Raw genomic sequence first — 26,638 nt, 5'->3', positions numbered from 1 at the left:
CCCGTGCACAAATTTCATGCACCAGGCCTCTAGTTTCTAAATAACCATGAGTAAAAGAAAAAAACTCAGATTAAATGTTGTGTTTTGAAATAAACAATAACAAAAAATATAATTTGTGCTAAATATCCACCTAAACAAGTTAAAAATAAAAGGACTGCAAAGTAACATTATTGACAATAGCCAAGACATGTCCATCCATCAATAGATGGGTGGATAAAGAAAGTCTAGAATATATACACAATGGAATATTATTCAACCTTAAAAAATAAAATTCTCCTATGTGCAATGACATGGATGAATCTAGAGGACATTATGCTGAAGTGAAATAAGCCACAAGCAGAAAGACAGATATCACATAATCTCACTTATATGTGGAAACTTTTTTAAAGTCAGACTCAAACAGAAATAAATGGTAGTTACTGGAGACTGGGGGGTGGGGGAAAATGAGAGGTATTAACCATCCCCTCTTTCAGGAATAATTCTTTTCCCCTATGCTCCCCAGACTAGTTTACTTCCTAGCCTTCTGACCACTCTTGCTTAAGAGCATCTTTTTTGTTTGTTTGTTTGGCTTATACTTAGTATTCCTCAAAATTGTGTTCTAGGTCTTCTTCTCTTCTCACTTCATTTACTATCTTCACCAAGCAAACTTCTCCATCTCCCTACAGTTTCAATTTTCTTGAATGGTACTACCATTCACTTCACTGCTCAAGGAAAAAACTTACATATTCTTCTTTACTCCTTCTCCCTTGCTACTTAAATCCAATCAATCATTATCCACTAAATTCTACTTTATAAATGTCTTTCAAATTGACCTAAATCTCTTCAATGAAGTACCAGCATTTATTCTAAGATTTCAAAAACCAAGATCCTAAAATTCATTATTTCTTATATACAATATAAACTTTTCCTACTTTCATAAGAATTAGGTTAGCTTCCATTTATTTCTATATCCGTCTGTATACACTTAACTTCCTGTGTTTTAAAATCACTTGAAGTTTCAACATGAGAAAAGAGATATCCTATATAATAAAGAGGTAATATGCAAATTAACCCTCACACCCTCACAAGATGGCTGCCTATGACCAGGCCGGCAGGGGGGTTAATGAGGGATGACCAAACGAATGAACAAGCAGGCTGAGTGGGGCGACCAGGCCGGTAGGAGGGTTAGTGATGGATGATCAAACAACTGAACAATAGGCTGGGGGGGGGGGGACCGTGAGGGGCGACCAGGCCGGCAGGAGGGGTAGTTGGGGGTGACCAGGTCGGCAGGGGGGTGCAGTTGGGAGTGATCAGGCTGGCAGGGGGGGCAGTGAGGGGCGACTAGGCCGGCAGAGGGGGCAGTTGGGGGCGATCAGGCCGTCACGCTGAGGCAGTGAGGGATGATCAGGCCGACGGGGAAAGCAGGGAGGGCAGTTAGGGGCAACCAGGCAGGCAGGCAGGTGAGCACTTAGGAGCCAGCGGTCCAGGATTGTGAGAGGGATGTCCAACTGCTCTCACGAGGGGTCCCAGATTGGAGAGGGTGCAGGCTGGGCTGAGGGGACTGCCCCTGCACAAATTTCGTGCACCAGGCCTCTAGTAATAAATAAAATCAAACAAGCTAAAACCCTATATTATTGAATCAAAAATATCAGTATGAATTCCTGGTGTATTTTTCTCCTAAAACATACATGTTTCTTATCTTTATCCAGTAAGAAGGCCTACAAGCATTGACCAACCCAACAGTGGGCACACTTAGTGCCCAAATTGTGGCCTCTACATATATATTTCCAAAAGAACCAGGCGTCCTTAGAAAGAAGGCTGGTGTCAGATCTGGAACAAAAAAAAATGTGTAAGATGATCCTTTAACAGCTTGTCATACAAAGAAGCTCTCAAATGCTACTGGGATTATATAAAAATGACTCAGGAGCCAACTCAAAGGGACAAATACTTTGGAAAACAGTTTAATTAGGCATTATGTATCTCCTAAAATGGAGCATTTATATACCATATGGCCCAGCATTTCTACTTATAGATATGCATTCCCCAAAAGTTGTACAGGAGAGATGCCTAAGAATATGTATCTTCAGAATACCAAAAACCTGAAAACAATACAAATGCCCATCAACAGGAGAGTAAATGAATAAACCATGGAATATCCAAACAATACTATACAGCAGTTAAAACAAATGAGCCACAGTGAAACCCAACAATATGGATAAACCTTAACAATATATTAAGATGTGGATTGTTACCAAAATCACTGCTTTTTTCCCCTCAACAGTGAGTTTACAGATGCCTATTACTTTTCAAAAATAATTAACAGCTGAAAAAGAAAAAATAAATTTCTCATATGGAAAGCTTTGGCTATTTAGCCTGGCAATGTGGCTCAGAGGTTGAGTGTCGACCTATGAAACAGGAGGTCATGGTTTGATTTTCAGTCAGGGAATGTGCCTGGGTTGCCAACTTGATCGCCAGTAGGGGACATGCAGGAAGCAACCAATTGATGATTCTCTCTCATCATTGATGTTTCTATCTCTCTTTCCCTCTCCCTTCCTCTCTCTGAAATCAATTAAGAAAAACCACACACAGTTTTTTGTTTTTTTTTAATCTGGCTGATCAACCCAGCCAGTGTGACTCAGTAGTTGAGCATCAACCCATGAACCAAGAGGTCCCCAGTTAGAGTCCAGGTCACATGCCTGGGTTGCAGGCTCAATCCCCAGTAGGGAGCATGAAGAAGGCAGCCAACCGATGTTTCTCTCTCATTAATGTTTCCATCTCTCTATCCCTCACTCGTCCTGTCTAAAAAAAAAAAAAAAAAAAAAAAAAAAAAAAATCAATAAAAAAATGTTTTCTAAAAAAATCTGGCTGATCAAAAATATAACTACTATAATAGCAAGGAATCTTGACCACACTGATCTTAAATAACATTACATCAATTGGCCCTAAATATAGTAAAAGCAAAATGCTGGCATATTTTGGCTCTCTAAAGCCAAATACACACATGCAAATTATTTGTTCAAATAAAAGGCACTAATTTTCCTAGATTTCTAGTTGTTCTTTTTTAACCTATCTCCAACATATTCTTTCTTTATTAACTATACTTATCTATACTAATAGAGGAATATGCAAATTGGTCGGGACACCCTCATGCAATGATCGAACAGCAGGCTGCGTGGAGCGACCAGGCCAGCAGGGGGGGCAGTGAGGGGCAACCAGGCCCGGGGGGGGGGGGGTGGCAGTTGGGGGTAACCAGGCCAGCAGGGGGAGGGGTACTTAGGGGCAATCAGGCCAGTAGGCAGAGGTGGTTAGGGGTATCAGGCTGGTGGGGGGTGGGCAGGTAGGGGCCATCAGGCAGGGAGGCAGGTGAGCGATTAGTAGCCAGCGGTCCAGGATTGTGAGAGGGATGTCCCAGATTGGAAAGGGTGCAGGCTTTGCTGAAGGAGACACCTCTCCTACCTGGTGCACTAAATTCATGCACCAGGCCTCTAGTCCTAGTATACAGGTAAGCATGAGTACTTTTTCCTTTCTTTAAAACATTTTATATTCTATTTAAAAGGCAAGTGCTGCATTATATTACCCAACGAAAACTGTGAAAATTTTTCCACTAGTATATTCAACCTGTATTTGGGCATTCTTAAACAGAATGTTAAGAGACAGTGACTTCCATTATATAAGATAAATTTTCTCTACCCATATTCTTTTTAAAATATATTTTATTGATTTTTTACAGAGAGGAAGGGAGAGGGATAGAGTTAGAAGCATCGATGAGAGAGAAACATTGATTCAGCTGCCTCCTGCACACTCCCCACTCGGGATGTGCCCGCAACCAAGGTACATGCCCTTGACTGGAATCAAACCTGGGACCCTTCAGTCCGCAGGCCGATGCTCTATCCACTGAGCCAAATCGGTTAGGGCTCTACCCATTTTCTTTTAAGCTGTTTTTTCCAGTTATTCACAGAGAAAGAAATTTAACTACTCTAATTCATTTTTTAAAATAATTTTAAATGTAAACAGTTGCCAGGAAGCAAAATAAAATGTCAATTTTAAAAGATTTATATCCATATTAACACATTGCGTACCACATAGAAATCTCTAAGACATATGCCAGGGACCGCATGCTTTTGGGCAAACTGCACATTATTTAAATCATCATAATGCACTTTAGGTGTTGTTTTTCAATAATTATAACATTTTTATTTACAAAAACAAACAATTAAAGTTCCTAGTATTTTTTTTAACGTATGGTACTGCGTAAAACATTTTCCTCTATGAAGAGGGACCAAACAAAATTTACATAAGTATCTAGATTCACTCCTTTTTCCATGGGCGTGAAAAACGAGAACACTCGTGAGCGGTCCTTAACAGATGGCGCGTGAAACACGAGAAAACTCCTGAGCAGTACGAAATGTGTTAAGTAACAAGTACTTAAAGGATAAAAGCATCCAATAGACTTTCACTGACACTGGGGAAAGTGATGACTATATTAAGAGCTTTTAATTCCCTTGCACACCACCTGAAGGAGGTGGGGTGAGGATGAGGAGATGAAGAATGGATATAAAAATGAGCTTCAGCCAGAGCCGGTGTGGCTCCATTGATTGGAGGTTGTCCTATGCACCAAAAGCTTGCTGGTTTGATTCCCAATCAGGACACATTCCCTGGTCAGTGCACATATGGGATGCCATCCATCTCTTTCTCTCCTTCTTTCTCTATAATCAATAAAATATCTCAGGTGAGGATTTTTTTAAAAAGCTTGATTTAATTTACAAGCTTTCCCCAAGTAACAAAAAATAAAAAATTAATAATGTGAACTATTCAACTGTTAAATTCTATTTTTATATTTATGAAATCCGATACTATTCTTTCTTTTATTCTCGTTAATGACTAAGTATTTATTTCAAGGTTATAGGAAGCATTTCCCCCAATCTTGGTACATGTCTGAGCCAGTTATTTTTGCAGCTTTGAACTTGCTTCAAGGTTTGTCATTTGGTTAGGTCAGGAGATAAATGCCTAGAGTGTTTTGTCATTCAGAATACTATTTATCCTTCAAGCATCTCTGTTTAAAAATGCTTTATTCACTTTAGAATATAGTTTTTAAGATTAAAAAATCAAAAGTCTCATGTCAACCTTGATTTATTCAAATCATAAGCTTAAATTCACCTATGTTCTATAAAGGTGAGTTTGAACTGACCTTAAAAAACAAAAACAAAACAAAATAAAACACCAAAAACGTTTTCCTGGTTAAATAAAACAACCTATGTGAATTGGGCCATAGAGATACTCAACTTTAGAAGAGGACATAAAAAAACTACTGTAGAATAATTTGAAATTAAGAAAAAGTTGCAAGAATAGTATGAAAATCTCATATACGCCCTTGCTCCAGCTTAACAGTTATCCTCAATAAACTTACATTCTCCCAAATACACACACAATTTTTTCCTGAACTATTAGTAATTAAGTTACAAACATGATGCCCATTATCCCCTAACACTTCAGTGTATATTTCCTAAAATCAAGGACACTACATAACCACAGTACAATCACCAAAATCAAGAAATTAATATCAACATGATCTTACTATTTAAAAGCAGAGACTTAATTCAAATTTCACCAATAATTCCAATAATTAATGTCCATGACCTGATCCAGATCATGTTTTTCATGTTTTGCATTTCACTGTCATGTCTCTTTGGTGCCCTTCAATGTGGAATACTTCCTCTTTCATGACCTTGACGTTTCTGAAGCATAAATGCTGGTTACTTTATAGAATGTTGCTCAATTTAGATCTTTCTCATGTTTCCTTGTGATTAGATGTGACTTGTGTATTTTTGGCAGGAATACCACAGTACTGACCCAGTGCTCTTCTAGGTTTATATCAGAAGGCACACAATGTTCACTTGTCCCATTATTGGGGTTGGTAATTTCTATCACCTGGTTAAGATGGCACCTACCAAAATTTCCCTCAGTAAAGTTAATAAGTATTTGATACTTATTAAAACGTAATAAGTATTTTGTAGGAAGATATTTTGAAACTATGCAAATATCCTGCTTCTCATCAAACTTTCACTCACTAGTTACAGCATCCATTGATGATTTTGCCTAAAGCAGTTATTACTATGAGGGTTGCCAAAGGTGATTTTCAAATTCCAACATTTATCTAGATTTATTAGTTGGTATTCTCCTATAACATAGAGCATTCCATTTAACCCCATTTATTCATTCATTTATTTACATCAGTATGTACTCATGCATTTCAATGTATTCAATGAGTTCAATCTATCATTTGTTTTGATGTTCAACATGTTACTGATTTGGCTGGGAGAGCTCCTTCAAGCCTGTGTACTTTTAACATGGTTTTTATCATTCTTTCAACACTTCATTGATTTCTGGCACAAGCAGCCATTTCTCCAAGGAGTGCTGATTCCTTTTAATGGAAAATGATATTTAGAAACCAAGTTCTGAGCAAGCACTAGTGTATTCACTGTTACTAGACTGTCATTCCTTCCAGGCCCTCTTAGGGGTCAGAGCTAGGAAATTTATGTAGGTATATACCAGCCGTGGGCAAACTACGGCCCACGGGTCGGATTTGGCCCGTTTGAAATGAATAAAACTAAAAAAAAAAAAAAAAGACCGTACCCTTTTATGTAATGATGTTTACCTTGAATTTATATTAGTTCACACAAACACTCCATCCATGCTTTTGTTCCGGCCCTCCGGTCCAGTTTAAGAACCCATTGTGGCCCTCGAGTCAAAAAGTTTGCCCACCCCTGGTATACACACAATTACACACATATACTTACACATATATAGCCTACTGAGGTTTCAGTGGCTGAAAAAATTGCATTTGTAATTCTGGTCTTACAATCATCCAAAGAAAAAGGTTTTGTTTGTTTTTTTCTTTTTAAATATATGTTTATTGATTTCAGAGAAGGAGGAAGGGGAAGAGAGAGAGAGAGAGAGAAACATCAATGATGAGAGAGAATCATTGATCGGCTGCCTCCTGCACACTCCCCACTGGGGATAGAGCCCACAACCTGAGCATGTGCCCCTGACCGGAACTGAAACTAGGACCCTTCAGTTTGCAGGCCGACGCTCTATCCACTGAGCCAAACTGGCTAGGGCCAAAGAAAAAGGTTTTGATACATATAAAATGGTTTTCACACAACCTCACAAAGAAAAGTCTAATAAAGATAGAACAGGTAAGGGAAGAAGGCAAGTAAGAAGACCTTCTCTAGTGATCCACTAGTCTGAGAAAATGTCATGCTGAAACTGTCACACATGCATTTCATAATAACAGTTGTTCTGTCTTGTTGAAAAAGGGTATTATTTAATTAATTACTGCAATGTGAAAATGAAAAAAATTCTAAAATACTGCTAAATAAGATCCATCACTGATTTGTAGATTCTTAAAAAAAAAAAAATTCGCCAAAGCCGGTTTGGCTCAGCGGATAGAGCGTCGGCCTGCGGACTGAAAGGTCCCAGGTTCGATTCCGGTCAAGGGCATATACCTGGGTTGCAGGCACTTCCCCAGTGGGGGATGTGCAGGAGGCAGCTGATCGATGTTTCTCTCTCATTGATGTTTCTAAATCTCTATCTCTCTCCCTTCCTCTCTGTAAAAAATCAATAAAATATATTTAAAAAAAAAAATTCAAAGACACAAAAGGCCACAGATTGTATAATCCCATTTATACAAACCATATAGACTATGTAAATCCATAGAGACAAAAAGATTCGTTGCCAGGGACTAGAATGAAGGAAAAATAGGGAATGTCTGCTATGAAATTTCTTTTTGAGGTGATGAAAATCTTCTGACTTAGATAGTGGTGATGGTTGCAAACGTTATGAGTATACTAAAAACCACTGAACTGTATACTTTAAAAGGTTGAATTTTATATGTGAATTATCCTATCTAATAAAAGAGAAACATGGTAATTGGCGTATGACCGCTACCCTTCCCATTGGCTAATCAGCGAGATATGCAAATTAACTGCCAGCCAAGATGGCGGCCGGCAGCCAGGCAGCTTGAAACTAACATGAGGCTTGCTTGCTTCAGTGACGGAGGACTCCAACGTTCCCTGCCTGCCTTGCCGGCCTCTGAGCTTGCAGTTTACGAAACATTGTAACAAATATAGAAGCTAAACAAAACCCCAGAAACCTGCTTTCAGCGAGCCCAGGATCTCAGAGCTGGAGTTATACATTGTTTTGATTATAGAACCAAAACAAACCAGATACCTTCTTTCAGCAGCAGAGGCCTCAGAGCTGGAGCCAGAAATAAAGCTGGCCCAGAATAAAAAAAAAAAAAGAAAAAAAAGGAGCAGTTGGGAGTTTCAGTCGGCCTGAAAACAGCCCTCAGCCCCTCACCCAGGCTGGCCAGGCACCCCAGTGGGGACCCCCACCCTGAAGGGTGTGTGACCAGCTGCAAACAGCCATCATCCCCTCATCCAGGCTGGCCAGGCACCCCAGTGGGGACCCCCACCCTGATCCAGGACACCCTTCAGGGCAAACCAGCCAGCCCCACCAATGCACCAGGCCTCTATCTTATATAGTAAAAGGTTAATATGCCTCACAGCACCGGGATCAGCGGAGCTGCGAGGCCTCCCGGCACCGGGATCAGCGTGGCAGGGGGCAGCGCCCAAACCCCCTGATGGCCTGCGGCTCTGTGTGTGACAGGGGGCGGGGCCACAACCTCCCTATCCGCCCTGCTCTGTTCGTGACAGGGGAAGGCGTCCCAACCCCTGATCAGCCCTGCTCTTTGCCTGATAGAGGGGAGCTCCCCAACCCCCTGATCGCCCTGCAGCTCTGTGTGTGACAGGCTGTGGCGCCCCAACCCCCTGATCGGCCCTGCTCTGTGTGTGACAGGGTGCGGCGCCCCCAACCCCCGCCCGCCCCCCCCCACGGGCCCTGCTCAGTGTGTGACAGGGTAGAGCCATAACCTCCCCATCGGCCCTGCCCTGAGTGTGACAGTGGCGGCGCCCCAACCCCCTGATCAGCCCTGCTCTGTGGGTGATAGAGGGCGATGCCCCAACCCCCTAATCCACCCTGCCCTGAGTGTGACAGGAGGCGGTGCCCCAACTCCCCTATCGACCCTACTCTGTGAGTGACAGGAGGGAGCTCCTCAACCCCCTGATCGGCCCTGCTCTGTGCATGACAGGGGAGAGCTCCCCAACCCCCTGATGGACCCTGCTCTGTGCATGACAGGGTACGGAGCCCCAACCCCCCTGATGGGCCCTGCTCTGTGCATGACAGGGGGCGGTGCCCCAACTCCCCATTCGGCCCTGTTCTGAGCCCGACCAGGAGCTGCACCTAGGGATTGGGCCTGCCCTCTGCCACCCGGGAGCAGGCCTAAGCCAGCAAGTCGTTATCTCCAGAGGGGTCCCAGACTGCGAGAAGGCACAGGCCGGGCTGAGGGACCCCCCCTCCTCCCCGAGTGCACAAATTTTTGTGCACTGGGCCTCTAGTTTCTCAATAAAAAAGGGAGGGCCAGCCCTAGCTGGTTTGGCTCAGTGAATAGAGCATCGACCTGCAGACCAAAAGATCCTGGGTTCAATTTCAGTCAAGGGCATGTACCTGGGTTGCAGGCTCCTTCCCAGTCCCGGGCCCTGGTCAGGGCCTATGCAGGAGGCAACCAATCGATGTGTTTCTCTCACATCAATGCTTCTCTCTCTCTTTCCCTCTCTCTTACACTCTCCCTAAAAATCAATGGAAAAATATCCTTGGGTGAGGATTAACAAAACATAAAAAGAAGAAGTAAAGAGAGGGCCAATAAGGCAGGACTTCCTAGTAGCACACCAAATGTAAACTTTTGAAGATTCTCGTGTTGCCAAATTTTTGAAGGCTTTTCTGTACACCAAACACAATGACATGTGATAGACAATAGTGCCACGCAGGAGGAAAGGTGCTTCATCAGAAAAGGTCAACTTGTCAAGAATATAATTGGAATTTTTAATTTTTCACTTCATTAGTTGACAGTAATCTAACTTAGCATGGTAATCTTACAGCATTTGAACATGTAGGCATGCTTTGGGAGTTCCCTATTAGAATTCTGTAGTCTGTGGTTTCTGGAATATTGGATTCAGCAGATGTGCAGTGCATGTTTCTGGGACTCCTTGCCAACACCGATTCAGTTCCAGCTATAGTCTCTGCTTTGCTGGCATCTCCCAGATCCAGGCTTGTTGTAAACTAAGCCCTGAGTCTTTGACTTTTTCATCCAGTAGTTAATTAACTGTCTGTGGGGAGCATCCTTCTCATAATAGGAAGTGAATTTTCTTCTTACTGTAAACATGAACCTGACTTCAGCTAACCAAGGGCACAAGGAACTTTTTCTTCAATGCCTGCCATCATCAATCAAAAGGAGTAAAATGAAAATTTTGTTATTCAAAATTTATAAAAATGTAAGGATAGGAGAAATTTAAATAATTAAAATTTCAAATGAAGTTTTTTCTAAGTCTATAGCATTTATACTTCTGAAGTTATTAAAGCTTACACATGCACTCAGCTATTAACTTTGGGAAACTATTAACTTACATAAGATCTCAAATTTAGCCACAGTCATTTAAGAAGAAATAGTGGTTAGGAAATTCAGAAGACCATAATCTACACAAAAACCTTCACGCCCTAAAGATAGAGATGATTTGCTTTTCCAAAACAAAAATTAAAACACAAACAAGAAATATGATTGTTTGGATAGAAAATCAAGTACAAACAAGCAAAGGCCTAATTAAAGATGAGTTAATTGATCTTTTTTAAATCTAAAAGTTCAATGACAGGCATCATGTGATGCTAAAAGAACTGAGTTAATATTTATCATTCAAAAGAATTTATAAAAATAAACAAACAAAAAACTTAGAAAAGTGCTTAACTAAGAAAATTCCATTGGGACACAGAATGCTGAAGGTAGGACATTAGATTCAATGATTCTGAAAGTTACATGCTCACTAACCTAACTTTTACCTCTAGAAAAGTAAAGGAAAAAAACCAAAATATATTACAAAAAATAGGATACTAAGCAACACACTTTTTAAAAATAGAAACAAAAGAGAAATTTTAGGAAGTCTTTCAGGTTTCATTTAGCACATATCTAATAGGTGGTTACAAACTACTTATAATTAAATTCCTAAGTGTTACCAATGGATAAGAATTATCCAAAGGGAAATAATAAATACTTAAGAACTGGTTCTAGGCCCAGTGTTAGCTAAGTATTTTCAGCCATGACACAGATAATTGGCTGAAATTACCATCAAATAAACCAAAAAGGAAATAACAGACCTGCTCAAAGTCCCTTTAGCAGCAAGTAACACAATCAAGAAGATACGATTTTTGTAAAAATATAGATAAAAAAGACAAGACTACTTCTGTCTAAATGACAAAAGCAAAATGGGTTAGCATTTATCCTAAGACTTAATGGCCACAAACAGGCTGAGTATGGAATAAGTATTAAATCCTAAAATATTAGAATTAAAAACTGCAACCCTCAAAACTTATAGAAGATTGTCTTTCAGACCCCTCGTAAAAAGTTAGTATTGTATTTTTTAATGAGCAGAAACCAATGAACTTGTCATTTATAAAACATGGTCAAAAGCACAATTAAGTTCAATAAGAGTTTAAATGAATGTAGGGATGACCATTGGTCAGAACCAATAAAAAATAGGCTAGAAGATATAAACCCTGAAGATACAGAGTAAATATTTTAAATAAACTGAGGAAATTAAAGGAATATTCCAACCCCACAGGGTATGAATTGTAGTAAGACATCCAGGAACCATCTAAGGAAAATAAGGTGCCTGTGAGTCAGCATTATGCCTACGTTCAATTCATTTCTGAATCGCTCACAGTGTCTAATCCAGTGGTTCTCAACCTTCCTAATGCCGCGACCCTTTAATACAGTTCCTCATGTTGTGGTGACCCCCAATTTCATTGTTACAAATTGAACACAATTAAAGCATAGTGATTAATCACAAAAACAATATGTAATTATATATGTGTTTTCCAATGGTCTTAGGCAACCCCTGTGAAAGGGTCGTTCGACCCCCAAAGGGGTCGCGACCCACAGGTTGAGAACCACTGGTCTAATCAGTGCCTTGCTCATTGTAAAATCTCAAAGATTTAATAAATTATTATATTACTACCTGACCTAAAAAGCAAGCAGGAAACTGGTGTATATATAACCAGGAACCCCACATTAGTTAAGCATCTATATTTGAAAAGCACTAATTTCTATCACAAGTTATACAACTATAGCAAAAAGTTGTAAACCTGGTTGGGCATCCTATATAATAATGAGCTAATATGCAAATGGTTGACACACCATCACGCCGGGGCCAGGGGACCTGAGGCCGTGCCCCCCGGTGCCGGGACATGAGGCTGTGTCCCCTGCCCAGCGGGGCTTGAAGGGAGTGGGGCCAGTTGGGTCTTGGTGTCACCCAATGGGGGTGGGGCTGGCTGGACACTTCTATTATAGAGAAAGGACAAAGCAATATTAAAGTATTTCCTCTAATTAATTCCCTTTTGATGTGCATGAATCTCATGCACCGGGCCACTAGTAATGAATAAAAAAAGTACAAACACAATTTAAAAGTTAAGAAAGAAGGCTGATAAACTAAAAACACCTCCCCCTCTCTCACTATCCACAAGTGCAAATATAACCATCACCCACCGTCCTGTCTATTTCTGATTGTCTACTTCTCTCCATCTCCAGCGCCACCACTATCTGCCACCAACACAACTAATTACCGCCTCCCCAACTAATCTATATCCAATACCTTCTCGGTGCTGCAGGCAGATCCTTTAAGATGAATCCTGCCCCTCTCCAGCATCAAATCCATGGAAAATTCCCATCTGTTGTCCTTTCTACTTGGCCTGCAAACCCCTGCATGTACTTTCCAAATTCTTCAACTTCACTGATCCCACACCTGGCTAAAGCTTAGCCTCTCCAGCTTCTTTTGGGTCCCAAACACACAAGGCTCTTTCCCTCAAAATAAGCTACTTGACTACAATAGAGGAGGTAACCCAAGTGAACAATTCAAAAAGACCCTTCAGATCGTATAAATCTTTCGCCTTTTACAAAAAGACCCTTCAGGCTCTCTCATATGCCTTAAACCTCAAGTGTCTAATCTGTATGTAATTATAACCACTTAAGATAAACCCAAGAAAAGGAGTGGGGATGTGGTTGCATGATTGTCTCTCCACCCCTCTGTTAGTAGGGCCATTTTTCATCATTTATCTCAATACTGAGCAACGAAAATCATATAGAAATAACTGGGTGCAAAAGCTAAGATCAAAATTATCTACAATTCTCATTTCCAAACTTTGCTTTTAGCAAACATGATTAATCTCATTGACTTGATACAAACATTACAAATGTGAACTTACAAAAACATCCATATAAATATCACTTTTGTTCTATATATTGCAATAAAATGTTTTTAAATATTTTTTATTGTTGACAGAATGACAGGTATCCCCCATTTCCCCCTCCAACCAACGCCTCCCCCACTTCAGGCTTTCACCACATTATTGTCTGTGTCCAGGGGCTATGCATATATGAATACAAGTTCTTTGGTTAATCTCTTCCCATTCTACCCATTCCCCTTCCCTCTAAGACAAGGTGGGCAAACTTTTTGACTCGAGGGCCACAATGGGTTCTTAAACTGGATGGGAGGGCCGGAACAAAAGCATGGATGGAGTGTTTGTGTGAACTAATATAAATTCAAAGTAAACATCATTACATAAAAGGGTACGGTCTTTTTTTTTTTTTAGTTTTATTCATTTCAAACGGGCCGGCGGGCTGTAGTTTGCCCACGGCTGCTCTAAGATCTGTCAGTCTGTTCCCATGCATCTATGGCTCTGGATCTATTTTATTCATCAGTTTATTCAACCAGTTCACTAGGTTCCACATGTAAATGAGATCATGGGATATTCGTCTTTCTCTGACTGGCTTATTTCACTTAGCATAATACTCTCTGGGTCCATCCATGCTATAAAAAAGGGTAAGAGATCCTTCTTTTTTATAGCTACACTAGAGGCCCAGTGCACAAAATTCATGCACATGAGTGGTGTCCCTCAGCCAGGCCTGCACCCTTTCCAATCTGGGACCCATTGGGGAATGTCCAACTGCCATTTTAGGCCCAATCCCTATGGGCCTAAACCAGCAGTCAGACATCCCTCTCACAATCTGGGACTGCTGGCTCCTAACCGCTCGCCTGTCTGCCTGCCTGACTGCCCCTAACCATTTCTGCCTATCAGCCTGATCGCCCCCTAACCGCTCCCCTGCTGGCCTGATCACCCCCAACTGTCATCCCCTGTTGGCCTGTTTGTCCCCAACTGTCCTCCCCTGCCAGTCTGATCGCCCCCAACTGCCCTCCCCTGCCCGCCATCTTATGGCAGCCATATTGTGATGACGTGAGGGCAGCCATCTTGTGGTGGCCCTCTTGTGATGACATCGTGCGAGGGCATGACGCCACCTAGGCTTTTATTATATAGTATAGTATTCCATGGTGTAAATGTAGCATAACTTTTTATCCACTCATCTACTGATGTTAACTTAGGAAAAAAATGTTATTTGCTATTTAACAAAAAAAAGCTTGAAAATATAACTACATAATATATCACCAAACAGAAATAGTAGAGGGCAAAAATATGGAATGTTTTTATGGACCTGATACACAGAAGGAATTCAAAATATGCTTATGTCCTTCCCTACCAAACAGTGTGATTCTTCTCTCTTCCTCTCAGCCTTCATCTCACCAACACTGCACTTAATTGTCCTACTCTAGGCTATGGGAAGCTCTTGTTTTTCAGGCAGGTATATTGCAAAAAGTAGCCATGAGCGTAAAGAAAAGGCTAAAGGACAAATAAAGCCAACAGATGAAGAATGTGGGATAGAAATTATCTGCCCAGGGATTGACCAGGGAAATGCATATAGGTAGATGATCATTATCAAGTTTACATAGGAGAGAGTAAGTGTGTAGATTATATATGGGGAAAATAGAAGACCAAGTAGATTAAAAATGGGAATTGGCTTCTTTTCCGACGAAACACCAAATGGCGGATGACGCCGGTGCTGCGGGAGGGCCCGGAGGCCCCGGGGGCCCCGGAATAGGAGGTCGCGGCGGTTTCCGTGGAGGATTTGGCAGCGGCATTCGCGGCCCGGGTCGGGGTCGGGGCCGGGGCCGAGGCCGCGGAGCTCGTGGAGGCAAGGCCGAGGAAAAGGAGTGGATCCCTGTCACCAAGCTGGGCCGCCTGGTCAAGGACATGAAAATAAAGTCCCTAGAGGAAATCTACCTATTCTCCTTGCCCATCAAGGAATCGGAGATCATTGACTTTTTCTTGGGGACGTCCCTCAAGGACGAAGTCTTGAAGATCATGCCTGTGCAAAAGCGGACATGTGCTGGCCAGAGGACCCGGTTCAAGGCATTTGTCGCCATTGGGGACTACAATGGACATGTCGGTCTGGGTGTGAAGTGCTCAAAGGAAGTAGCCACTGCCATCCGTGGAGCCATCATCCTGGCCAAGCTCTCCATTGTGCCTGTGCAGCGAGGCTACTGGGGAAACAAGATCGGCAAGCCCCACACCGTACCTTGCAAGGTGACTGGCCGCTGTGGCTCTGTACTGGTGCGCCTCATCCCTGCCCCCAGGGGTACGGGCATTGTCTCGGCCCCTGTGCCTAAGAAGTTGCTGATGATGGCTAGTATTGACGACTGCTACACTTCAGCCAGGGGCTGCACTGCCACCCTGGGCAACTTCGCCAAGGCCACCTTTGATGCCATCTCTAAGACCTACAGCTATCTCACCCCAGATCTCTGGAAAGAGACCGTGTTCACCAAGTCTCCCTATCAGTGGCCACCACATAATTTTATACAAGAAAAATAAAGTGAATTAAGCCTGCTAAAAAAAAAAAAAAAAAAAAAAAAAAAAAGGGAATTGAAGGTTTCTCGTATTTCATATTTTAACAAATACTTTACCTTTACCTTAGTGTTATTCATATAGCACATTTTACTTGCAATATACTGATCATGAAGCTTAACTTAGGTTTCATTTTCTGAGGAAGTATAATCTAGGAGTTAGGAGGACAAGCTCTAAAGTCAGGCATCCTGGGTTCAAATCTTGGCTCTGATACTTGTTAGTTATAAAATCTTGAATAAATTATTTAACACCACCATGCCTCACTTTCCTCAGGGCAAAATGGAATTAATAATAGCAACATAGTTTCCATTTCTGGTGCTCTTCATTCCTCCAGATGATCAACTTTCAATCTGGTATCCTTTCCCTTTAGCCTGAAGAACTACCTTTAGCATTTTTTGCTGGCAACAAAGTCTCATTTTTGTTTGTACAATGTTATTCTCTCTTTCCAAGTGTTGACTTCCCTTCAATTTCTTCCTGCTTATGGTCACTCTCCAGTGCCTCCAGAGAGTTGTGGGTTTTTTGTGTTTTGTCCAGAATTTAAAATGGTTTTTTGCAGGAGGATTAGTTCAATACGAGCTACTCCACTATTACTAGAAGCAGCTAACATTTTAAGATGCCAGAAATGTTTTAAATATTCAAAGGATATTCTTGGACATGTAACCATAGGTAAAAGATTATAATAATTCAAATTATATATTCATAGTTGTCACTCTTATTCCATAAGTTGATTCATGTAGTCTATCAGATTATAATTTAGCAAGCTAAATTGTATCAGCATTATTTCTATTTTTCCTCACATACAATACACTTCACTTTGTCTTATGTAAATGTGATAGTGGTCATATACCTAGAAAAATAACCATGTACTTGGCTGTTTCTTCTACTAGAGTTTTGTTTTTTTCTTTTCATTTGTTTAATAAAGAGAAACCAACTCCAGTTAACTTTAACCGAAAAGAAACATATTGCATGAAAACCAGGTAGATTACAGAATCAATGGAAACTTAGAGAATCAGGCTCCAGAAAAAAACAAAGTAGGCAAGGTATGATGAAAATTCTAAATCATATACTCAGATCCCATAGCCTTGGAACCCACTGAATACTCATCCCCATTCTCCACCCTCATACAGGCATACTCTCCACAGCTGCGTCATCTAAGCAGTTTAACATCATTTCCTTAAGAGTCAGAGTCCTGGGCAAGATTGTCTGATTCATTCACAGTCTAACTACCAGAAGTAGACAGGTAGATCCTACCTCACCATATTTAATATTCCCCCCAAATAAGAAGGATATGCAACTGTTAGCTCTACTATATTGTTATTATAAAATGGAGAGCATAAATGATTGGCAAGGGAGCAAACATCAGAAAAAAATCGTAAAATATGAAGATTTCACAAAAATAACATTATTGATTCTCTTATAGTTCAGTGCTTCTAATTATTTTGCAGTTAGTTATACCTTACTTAAAATCTGATGTACAAAGCTCTCACAAAACAAATAAGGCAAGGAGGAATTAATTGCATTAGAAGAGGACTCGTGCTTTTGAAAAGTATTCATTGTTGGATTCCTTCAAATAGTTGGCTCCTCCACTGCAAATAAAATAAGATTAAATTGATAAAAATCCCTATTTTTTCTACTTTCTGAAGCAGAAAACAGGCTTTAACCATCCAACTTTTGCATGTATACCTAGAACATCATATTATTGATTTATAGGTTTATGCATTTTGAGGTGCACACCCTCAGAGAATTTACATGATTAAACTGAAATAATTCTGTGGACATGAAACAGTTTCTTTCTTGCAATTACTAAAATCAAGCTAATATAAGTACCAGAGAAAAAAATCAGTACTGATAGTACGGAAAATTGTGAAAGACTGAAATTTAATGGGTGCCTAGGCTAGCCCAGCCATTTGTCTGTCATTGTCAAGGCTTTTTAAATAAGTCTGTAAAGAGAGAGGTTAACTTGTAGAAAATTGATAATAATACAAATGATTCCTGTCTACAGAAATGCAAATTGGTCCTGATTATTGTCCAGTGCATAGTAATCAATTTTGCCTATTCTACATTGACTTGTAAATTCATTTCAGCATTCCTTATTAGACTATAAATATGTGGTACTTCAAACTGGCAACAATATAATATCACAATTAATGAGTTAAATAAAATATTTGACTCATGTTCATTTTATATTTGTATAAAAGTCATAATCATATTCTCTTTAAAATGAAAAGACGAATATATACCACTGCCACCAATAATTCTATAATACAATATTTAAAAATATGACAAAGGAGAGATGCTTAGAACTGCTCTAACTAAAGAGACTTAGTATTACTGATACAGTAATTATTTCTTTATATTACATGACAAAAATAACCTAGAAATGCAGTGTTCTCTACTAGACACTTTGTCTGTCTCTCTACACATGCACACTATATATATGTATATATACGCACACATATATACTATATAGTACACAGTATACATATACTGTAGGCTATATGTCTTATACAATACTTAGTATATATAAACTTACATTACTATTCACATACATAGCACACAGCATACAGAATGTGCATATGTGTATATGCACATATATATGCTATAGACGGTATAAAATTGAGAACTATCCTAATATTAAATGGATAATTATTTCCACCAATTAGACTAAGAATCCAGAAAATAACTATGAATCATGACTTCTGTATTTTAACTCTCACCTAGTTGTGTATTACAATGAACAGCACAATTAATTTGGCATTAAGAGTTTATTTTCTTTTCATAGGCATGCAGTTAAGCAATTTTTATCTTTTTTATTTGACATAGATTGAATACGTACCACAAGTGAATAGCTTTCTCATAATCAACTTATAATAATAAAATCACAGGGGCAGGCCAGAGGGGGTCAATGGGGGGGGGGACATATGTAATACTTATAACAATAAAGATTTTAAAATAATAATAATATCAGATTTTCATAATCAGAAAAGACCATGATCTTTTAAAGCTTTTACTCTAAAGCATTTCAAAGTAGTTTCAAATAATAGTAACCAAAATGCTTTTTAAAAATTCCTTTGTAATCAGTTCTATTCAGTATGGTAACTTAATTCATTTTAGTGCATATTTCAAACTTTCATATTTAATCCTACCTAGAGAACAATTTCCAAAGTGATATTTCCTGAAGTCAAAAGCCAGACTTCATGTCTCTTGAATAATCTTACCTTGTGGTAGTTTTAACTTCAGTGAGTCTATGTGCCCTTCTAAAGTGGTTCTGGCTGGCCTGGGCTTGTTGGAAATAGTTGGTTCTGTTAGACAGCTTTTAAAATGCCAACACAGTTAAGAATTCACACGACGTACAAGGAAAGTATTGTACTTTAAAATAAAGATGTGTTTCTTCTTGTGAAATAAAGTTAATCATTTGGGTGTCTGCTTAAAGGAAACGGGATAGTTTTATGTTCTCTAAAAAATAATTGAGAGGATGTCTCATCTAACTTTTCCCTCCCTTTATCTCATTTCCAGCATGACCTAGAGATCAAATGTTTTATCTATGACAGAAAAAGAAACATATCATTAAAGGATGCAAACCTGCACAATCTAATGGTCACTGAAACCTGTGAGAGTCCAAACAACTGCCCTGTATTTTTAATATCTGAAAATAATCAAATAATTTTATGTTAAATGCAAATTTTCCAAGATCCCTAGTATATCCACTCTAAAATTTTAAACAAATATACTTGATATGAAAAGCGGCATTTTATCCAAATATCAAATATTATACTGAGTATTTGAACAGCAAACACAAACAGTCCTAATCCCGATCACAGACTATGTTGTGAAATGTTAATGTATTTAAATTTTTTAATTATACATGGAATTAACTGAAATACTGTACTTTAAGCAATTATTAATATTTCAGTCATATTAAATAACAAGAATACATGAAAAATTGATACTCAATGCAGGAAATTTTCAAAGGCAAATTGTACATTGTGGGAAGTCTAGTTCTGGCTTCTGGAAAATGCGAACTGCTAGTCTACACAGATATTCACAAAGTGCTGAATAGCTCTTTCAAGAATAATACTAAATGATGATGCTGTGATAACATAAAACTATAAGAAAATATTCTGAGTTACGTTTATACCACTTAATCAGGCCAAATTCATACAACAGACTTAACAGTCATGGTTTCACAATATTTTTAGTGAATAATGCAAGATATTAAATTATTGAAATCCTTGTCCTAGTTTTATACCAATTTTCAGCATTACCATTATTTAAAATAAATCAAAATAAATGTCACATATTAATATTCTGAAAATAACTCAAAGTAAATCAATTAGCTTACATTGTCTAAGACAAAGTAAGGCTCTGCTCTGGCAGGTAGTTGGAGAAGAATCATGGTTTTCAGAACACATATTAATCCTTTTCATTGGAAGATCCTGTGGCCAGCGCCCCTTGTCAGTATGGCTGGGGGAGAGGGTGGGTTCCCTAAGTGGTTGCCCACCTTCCTAATGCCGCGACCCTTTAATACAGTTCCTCATGTTGTGGTGACCCCCAACCATAAAATTATTTTCGTTGCTACTTCATAACTGTAATTTTGCTACTGTTATGAATCGTAATGTAAATATCTGATATGCAGGATGTATTTTCATTGTAACAAATTGAACATAATTAAAGCATAGTGATTAATCACAAAAACAATATGTAATTATATATGTGTTTTCCGATGGTCTTAGGCGACCCCTGTGAAAGGGTCGTTCGACTCCCAAAGGGGTCGTGACCCACAGGTTGAGAACCGCTGCCCTAGAGGGCAATGTGTATCTGCATCCTGGTTTCTGGCACAAGAACATTTAAAACTCTTGGCGTTTCCTGAGTGATGAGTGCCTTCGGTATGAGATGACTCTTGGCTGAAGTGCTCCTAGGTACCTGCAGGATGGGTGCTAGTCTCCAGAAAGACCAAGGTCTAATTAGAGAGTTGGAACTTTCAGCTGCACCTCAGGGTCTCTGAAGAGGAGAGAGCAGCTGGGGAGTGAGTTCATCAATAATGGCCAATGGTTTAATCAAGTATGCCGACATAATGAGATAATTTCTCAACTACAGGGTTTGGAGAACTGAAGGGTTTCTGAACGCATCAAGGTGTTGGGAGGGTGACATGCCCAGAGAAAGCATGGAAGTTTCCATACCCCTCCCCCATGCCTTGCCCTATACATCTCTTCCACTTGGCTGTTCCTGAGTTATACGTTTTATGATAAAACAGCAATAGCAAATAAACTGTTTTCTCAGTTCTGTGAGCCATTCTAGCAAATTACTGAACCTGAGGTGGGATCATAGAAACTTCCAATTTATAGCCAGTTGGTCAAGAAGTAAGGAAAGGGAGACCTGGACTTGTGATGGCTCTGAAATGATGGCAGTCTTGTGGGACTGAGCCCTTAACTTGGAGGTCTTGCTAACTCCCATACAGTCAGAATTGAAATAAATTGTAGAACATCCAGTTGGTGTCTGAGGAAAACCGGATCATTGTTTGGTATAGAAAACCCATATATTTGCTGTCAGAAGTGACTATTCTAACAATTCTGCAGTAAATTTAAAATAGGTGAGCTTGCAAGAAAGAGGAGGAAATTCTGTTTATCAAAAAGAAAGTAGGAACTAAAAAACACACTGGTAGGCATATGAAGCTGTTAGGAGAGAGGAGGTATCTAAATTTGTAATGTATTTGTTTTGATAGATTGTCTACACTAAGAATTGTAATGATACAAAGTTCATTACACTTATAGCTGTGACAGATTAAAAAAACAAAAATTTGATTTCAATTTATATTCATATTTTTGTGATAAAAATGATGATAGTATGATCATAAAAGAGTTTTTTAGTATGAAAATCTATTAAAGTAAAATAAAATTATGCAGGGAAATGTATTGGAAGTTTGAGATTAAGGATGAATAGAAACCTCTACTTCTAAATGTCAAAGAAAATATATTTACCTATTTTTCAATGGATGGTCAGAGTAAGATATTTAGATTACATTGGATATTTTTTGAAGGACAGTTTTGTTTAAAAATTCAATAATTTATAGTAGGTTGAAAATTAGAACCTTTAAAACTGTATAAACATGATGCATTTTAAATGTTAATTTAAAAATGTGAGAGGGGATATGTGGTTTTAAAAAATGAATAAGAAGGTCTTAGTTTCCTAAGCATGGCTGGAAGAGCTTGTACCTTTGAAAATGAGTTTCCTAAATTGTAAAATGAGCATAATATTCATTCTACTTCAAGAGTAAATTATATATATGTTCAATATGTATTCACTAGATACTATAATCTTATACACACACACACACACATATATATATATATGCTTTTTGTAAAATGTAATACAATATAATTAAATTTATGAGGGCCTAGAAAAATAACACCTCCCTTAATTTTAAGTCCTTTTTATATGAACTAGACAGACCAAGGAAGATGTCACATGACAAACCCCAGCTGTCAGTCATGAAAACCTGATTCATTTCCAGGGTCTATATTTTAAATTGGACACATAAATAATGAAATTCCCTATGTGCCACAATTCTTTAAAATTAAGCAGCAAATATGGGAGGGTATTACAAAAACAGATTTGGGAACTAAGGCACTGAAATGTTCAATAAAAAAGAAGCAGGGAATTTAGATTCAGAAGCAATCTTTGAAGGGCAATCCTTACCCACTCAATCCCATGTTTGGGGGACAGTTTGCAACTTCTTAAATTTATAATAAGCATTTTGCAACATAAATTGTAAGGCCTGTAGCAAGATTATGAAATTTATGCCCATTTGGGGGGCCTCTATCTACAGTTCTCAGCAAGTCCATTTAGATGGAGCCAATTACTGAATCTTCTCCAGGCAAACCAAGCATACTAGATAATATATCATACTGGAACAAAAGACAATTTCGCTAAGTATATATTTTATATTCTAAACTGTGCTTAATCCTGACTAAAGGTTGAGCCTGATAATTTAACTAAATGATTTGATAAATAATTTAATAATAAGGTATTTACCAAAAATTTAATACATAAAATTTTATTAAAGTGTACAATTATATCTATAAAGTTATTAATATGCTCAGTATTTTGCAACTTCTTCCAATCATTTTCCAATATTTAGTTTAATTTATATTTGTAAAGTTTCTGCTAAGCTAGGAAAGTTTGAAACTGATTAGGTTCATTAAGCTGATATTATTTTTTCAACTTCCACAGTGGAAATTTTAAAGGCATTTTGCTTATACCCACTGTGAAGATATCATGTTGTGTTCTATGAAGTATATACAAATGTATAAGACAGTCTCTGAACTCAAGGAAATTATCAATCTTATCATTGATACAGAAACACTGAAAGTACTATACAGTGAACAGCACCTAGCACAATTAACATTTTACTATACAGTATTTCCTCTTATTACTATATTTGCTTTATCTATATTTTATTTTTTATGTACATAACTATTCACCTGTCTATACATCATCAATTCATCTTATATTTTTAATAAATTTCAAAGAAAGTTGCAGGCATAAGTATGTGTCACCCCTAAATACTTTATCATATCTACCATTAACTAGAGTTTAAATTTTAATGGTTCTTAAAATTTACAAACATGAAATGCACAAATCTTAAGTGTACCATTTGCAGATTTGTACAAATGCTTATGCCTCTGTAACCCAAATTCCTATCAAGGCATAGAACATTATTGTCACCAAAAAATTTCCCTTATACCCATTCCCAGTCAATCCTCATCCCAACTACTGTGATTTTTTAAAATCAAAAATTAGTTTTGTAGATAACTTTTAAATCCAAAATTTAAAACTAAGAGTGATCATTAGGCTGAGGAATGAAAGGATATATAGATATATGATTAAGTAAATATGGCAAAATGCCTAACAGTTGTAGAAATTAGGTGTTGGGCGTATGGGTGTGCCAATTATCAAGTGATTATCTCTCAGCTCTAAATCTACCTTCCTTTGCCCTGCTTTGTGACTCTGGAATGAGACTCTAAACATGTCTCCTCTACCACCTTAAGAGAGGGCAATGGAATGACCCTGTAAGGAGGTAGCAGCAGAGACACTTCCCTTCCAGAATCCGGCCCTCCATTATTATTATTCAACATGAAAGCTAAGGGCTTTGGGAAGAGACAGATTCCAGCTGTGGCCTCAGGTCCCAGTCTCCCCTGACAGTGGTCACTTGTACAGACCATGTAGCCATGGCAGATATGCCCTTTCCGAAGACGTTTGTTTCCGTATTTTAGGAAGAAGAGCTCTCTCCCACGGGATTTTGCTTCCACATCCTAAAAGGAGAAACTACACTTTGCATCTGCTACTGCTTGGACCCTTAGACTGAGAGCTCTTTTACTCCATTGAATAGTTAACCACTCCTTCTCTTGTTCTGCTTAACAATTCACCATATTCAATTTTCAAATAACCTATATTTCTGTTTCTTAACTGAACTCAGACTACAAAAAGGGTATTCATTGTACCATGGATGTTACACACATTAAAATATAGACACCCAACTGAATTTCTCTCCTAACCCCCATTATTGATAGAGTCTACACCTGTCACGCTATTTCAAGCCTCTACGTATAGCACATGCTTTTCCAGTGGCAAAGGTATTCCAAAATAGTGGACAAATGATGCTCAGTGTTACCCAGGGAATGACTCTTCTTTCCCAAACCTCCTGAAGACTTGGGCTTGCTCAAGATCCAAGATAATGTATTGTTTGTAAACATTCTTTCAAACTGACACACAAAGACTGCTAATATGTGTTCTTCCACGATAAAAAGTTAGTGGTTGCGACAAGAATTGGGTTTCTTTCTTGCCTTTGACAGGGCTCTTCCTGTGTAGTCAGTCAGTATCAGAAACAGCTATGCACTCTATCGGGAACACATGCCAAAAGAAATGCCCCAACAAAAACATGTTGCAGCTGCTCCTGCTCTGGTTGATGCCTTGTTTCCACTAAATTCTAGCAGCTGTGCAACACAACTTTCTGTGATGAGGGAAATATTCCACATTCTGTCACACGGGTTACTTACTGAGCACTTGAAATGTAGTTAGTGTGACTCATGAAATGGATTTTTAATTTTAGTTCATTTTTGTTAATTAAAATTTTAAAAACCACTTCTACAGTCTTGGGCAACACAGTTCTAGAACCTATTTTTTTTAAAAATCAGGAACTTAAAGAATATGTTTGCATGTTGGGAGTTTTCTGACATAGAAGTGGCGTTTGAAACCACGACCATGCAACTCATGCAAAGAATACAGGCACTGCAGTGTTAAGAGGTCAGAAGTAAAAAGAACTTGCAAGGAACACTGGGAGGGAGCAAGCAAGCAGTAACATATAGAGGAAAACCAGAAAAGTATGTCTGAAAGCAATTCAAGGGGAGAGAGTCATTCGGCCATAAATGCTATTGATAGATCAAGTTGAAAAGTAAGGTATTATTTTTCTTTTCCACAACAGCAAACCCTCCAAAACTGAAGAACAAAAAACTGAAAGACACCACTTGGAGTTCATTTACCAACGATAAAGGAAAACCAGAAGTTATACTGTTATCTGGTATAGATATTTCATTCATATTCATTACATACATGCTATTGCAGAACAATACGTCTTCATTTTTAAATCCACGTGAAGCAGGGTTTCAGCGAGCACAGCAATTCTCTTGGGCAGCATTAATTATAAATGAAAACCTCTTAAGTTGTCTCACCAGCTGAGACTGCCTGAAACAATCAGTGTCTCCCATTCCACTCCCACGCTTTCCTCAGAAATGCAGGTGTGGCATCATTTTAAGGTAAAGATGGTTTAAAGAACATAAGTTTCCAAAAGAGAATGGGCAAAATTGTCAACATCCACAAAGGGCGTAGAGAAAAAGTTAGATCCGTGGACCATGAGCTCCAGGACCGGAGGGGTTCACCTCCCACAAACCAGGCGTTCAGTTTTTGTCATTTAACTTTAAAAGAGTTGCATCTTACAACTGCACAGAGGGGACCCTACGGAATTCTGAGCGGAGAAGGACCGGCGAGCGGCATCCGCCCGATGTATCAACACTCGGGTAGAGAAGGGAACGCTGGACGGCGCACAATTGCATCCCGGACCCTAAAGTTTAAAGGAAAACCCCTTATCCTCCGTCCCGGGCTCACCTGCCTCCGGAGTGGGGAAGACGCGTGGCTCCGGAGCCTCGGACGGGGCGTCCCGCAAACCCCTCACTTCGTCGCCGGACACTCCCTGGGGCGCAGGGTCCCCTGGCTAGGGAAGGAGGACCCGGGAGGGCGCGGCGCGCCGACTCGGTCTATCTCCGAGCAGCTGCAGCCACTGATTCCTCAGGTTCCCCCCCGCGGCCGGTGAATGCGTTTACTCCCCCGCCTCGTCGCTTAGCAACACTAGAAGCCGTCCAGTCTTCCGGACACGTCAATTCCTCCCGCCCCTCCAGAGTGTGAATAGTTTTTTAAAAGATTGTGTTTCCGGGTCGAGGGGGGCCGTGCGTAGCGGAAGGTCTCTTTACCTCCCACATTGACCTCGGGGGTTGGATAAAGTCTCAGGGGCGCACGTGTGGATGAGGTAGCTCAGTGGTCTGACTCCACTCCCTCCATTTACGCACGCCGCCCCTCCCACCATCTGCTGCCCAAACCATCCGCCGGTCGCGGTTCTCCAATCACAGCGGCTCGCCCCCGGGGACTACTTTTCCACCTGCGAGAAGCGCAGAGATAAGAGCGTGAGACGTCACTGTGGCCTCGGGAAGTG

General features: G+C 39.5%; 2 protein-coding genes across 4 annotated transcripts in view; one reads left to right on the top strand and one right to left on the bottom strand.

Moving 5' to 3' along the window:
- Positions 1-26,527, bottom strand: part of LOC118668947 (WD repeat containing planar cell polarity effector) — a 244,340-nt gene extending 217,813 nt beyond the window's left edge. For 2 of the 3 annotated variants that reach the window (XM_036334387.1, XM_036334385.1), the window contains exon 1: positions 26,038-26,527. The gene's annotated coding sequence lies outside the window, so the exon portion shown is untranslated. The remainder of the gene's footprint in view (positions 1-26,037) is intronic. The other variant, XM_036334388.1, reaches the window with a different exon arrangement.
- On the top strand, positions 14,997-15,843 carry LOC118669418 (40S ribosomal protein S2-like). The gene has a single exon (XM_036335529.1). The coding sequence runs from the start codon at positions 15,016-15,018 to the stop codon at positions 15,841-15,843; it is 828 nt and encodes a 275-aa protein (XP_036191422.1). The 5' UTR covers positions 14,997-15,015.
- Positions 26,528-26,638: the final 111 nt, after the last annotated feature.

This window comes from Myotis myotis, unplaced genomic scaffold (genome assembly GCF_014108235.1).
Source record: "Myotis myotis isolate mMyoMyo1 unplaced genomic scaffold, mMyoMyo1.p scaffold_m19_p_14, whole genome shotgun sequence".
Taxonomy (NCBI): domain Eukaryota; kingdom Metazoa; phylum Chordata; class Mammalia; order Chiroptera; family Vespertilionidae; genus Myotis; species Myotis myotis.
This window is presented reverse-complemented; position numbering and strand designations above follow the sequence as displayed.

Excerpts from the sequence above, each read along its gene's own strand:
- LOC118669418 (XM_036335529.1), top strand. The coding sequence starts at position 15,016 with ATGGCGGATGACGCCGGTGCTGCGGGAGGGCCCGGAGGCCCCGGGGGC.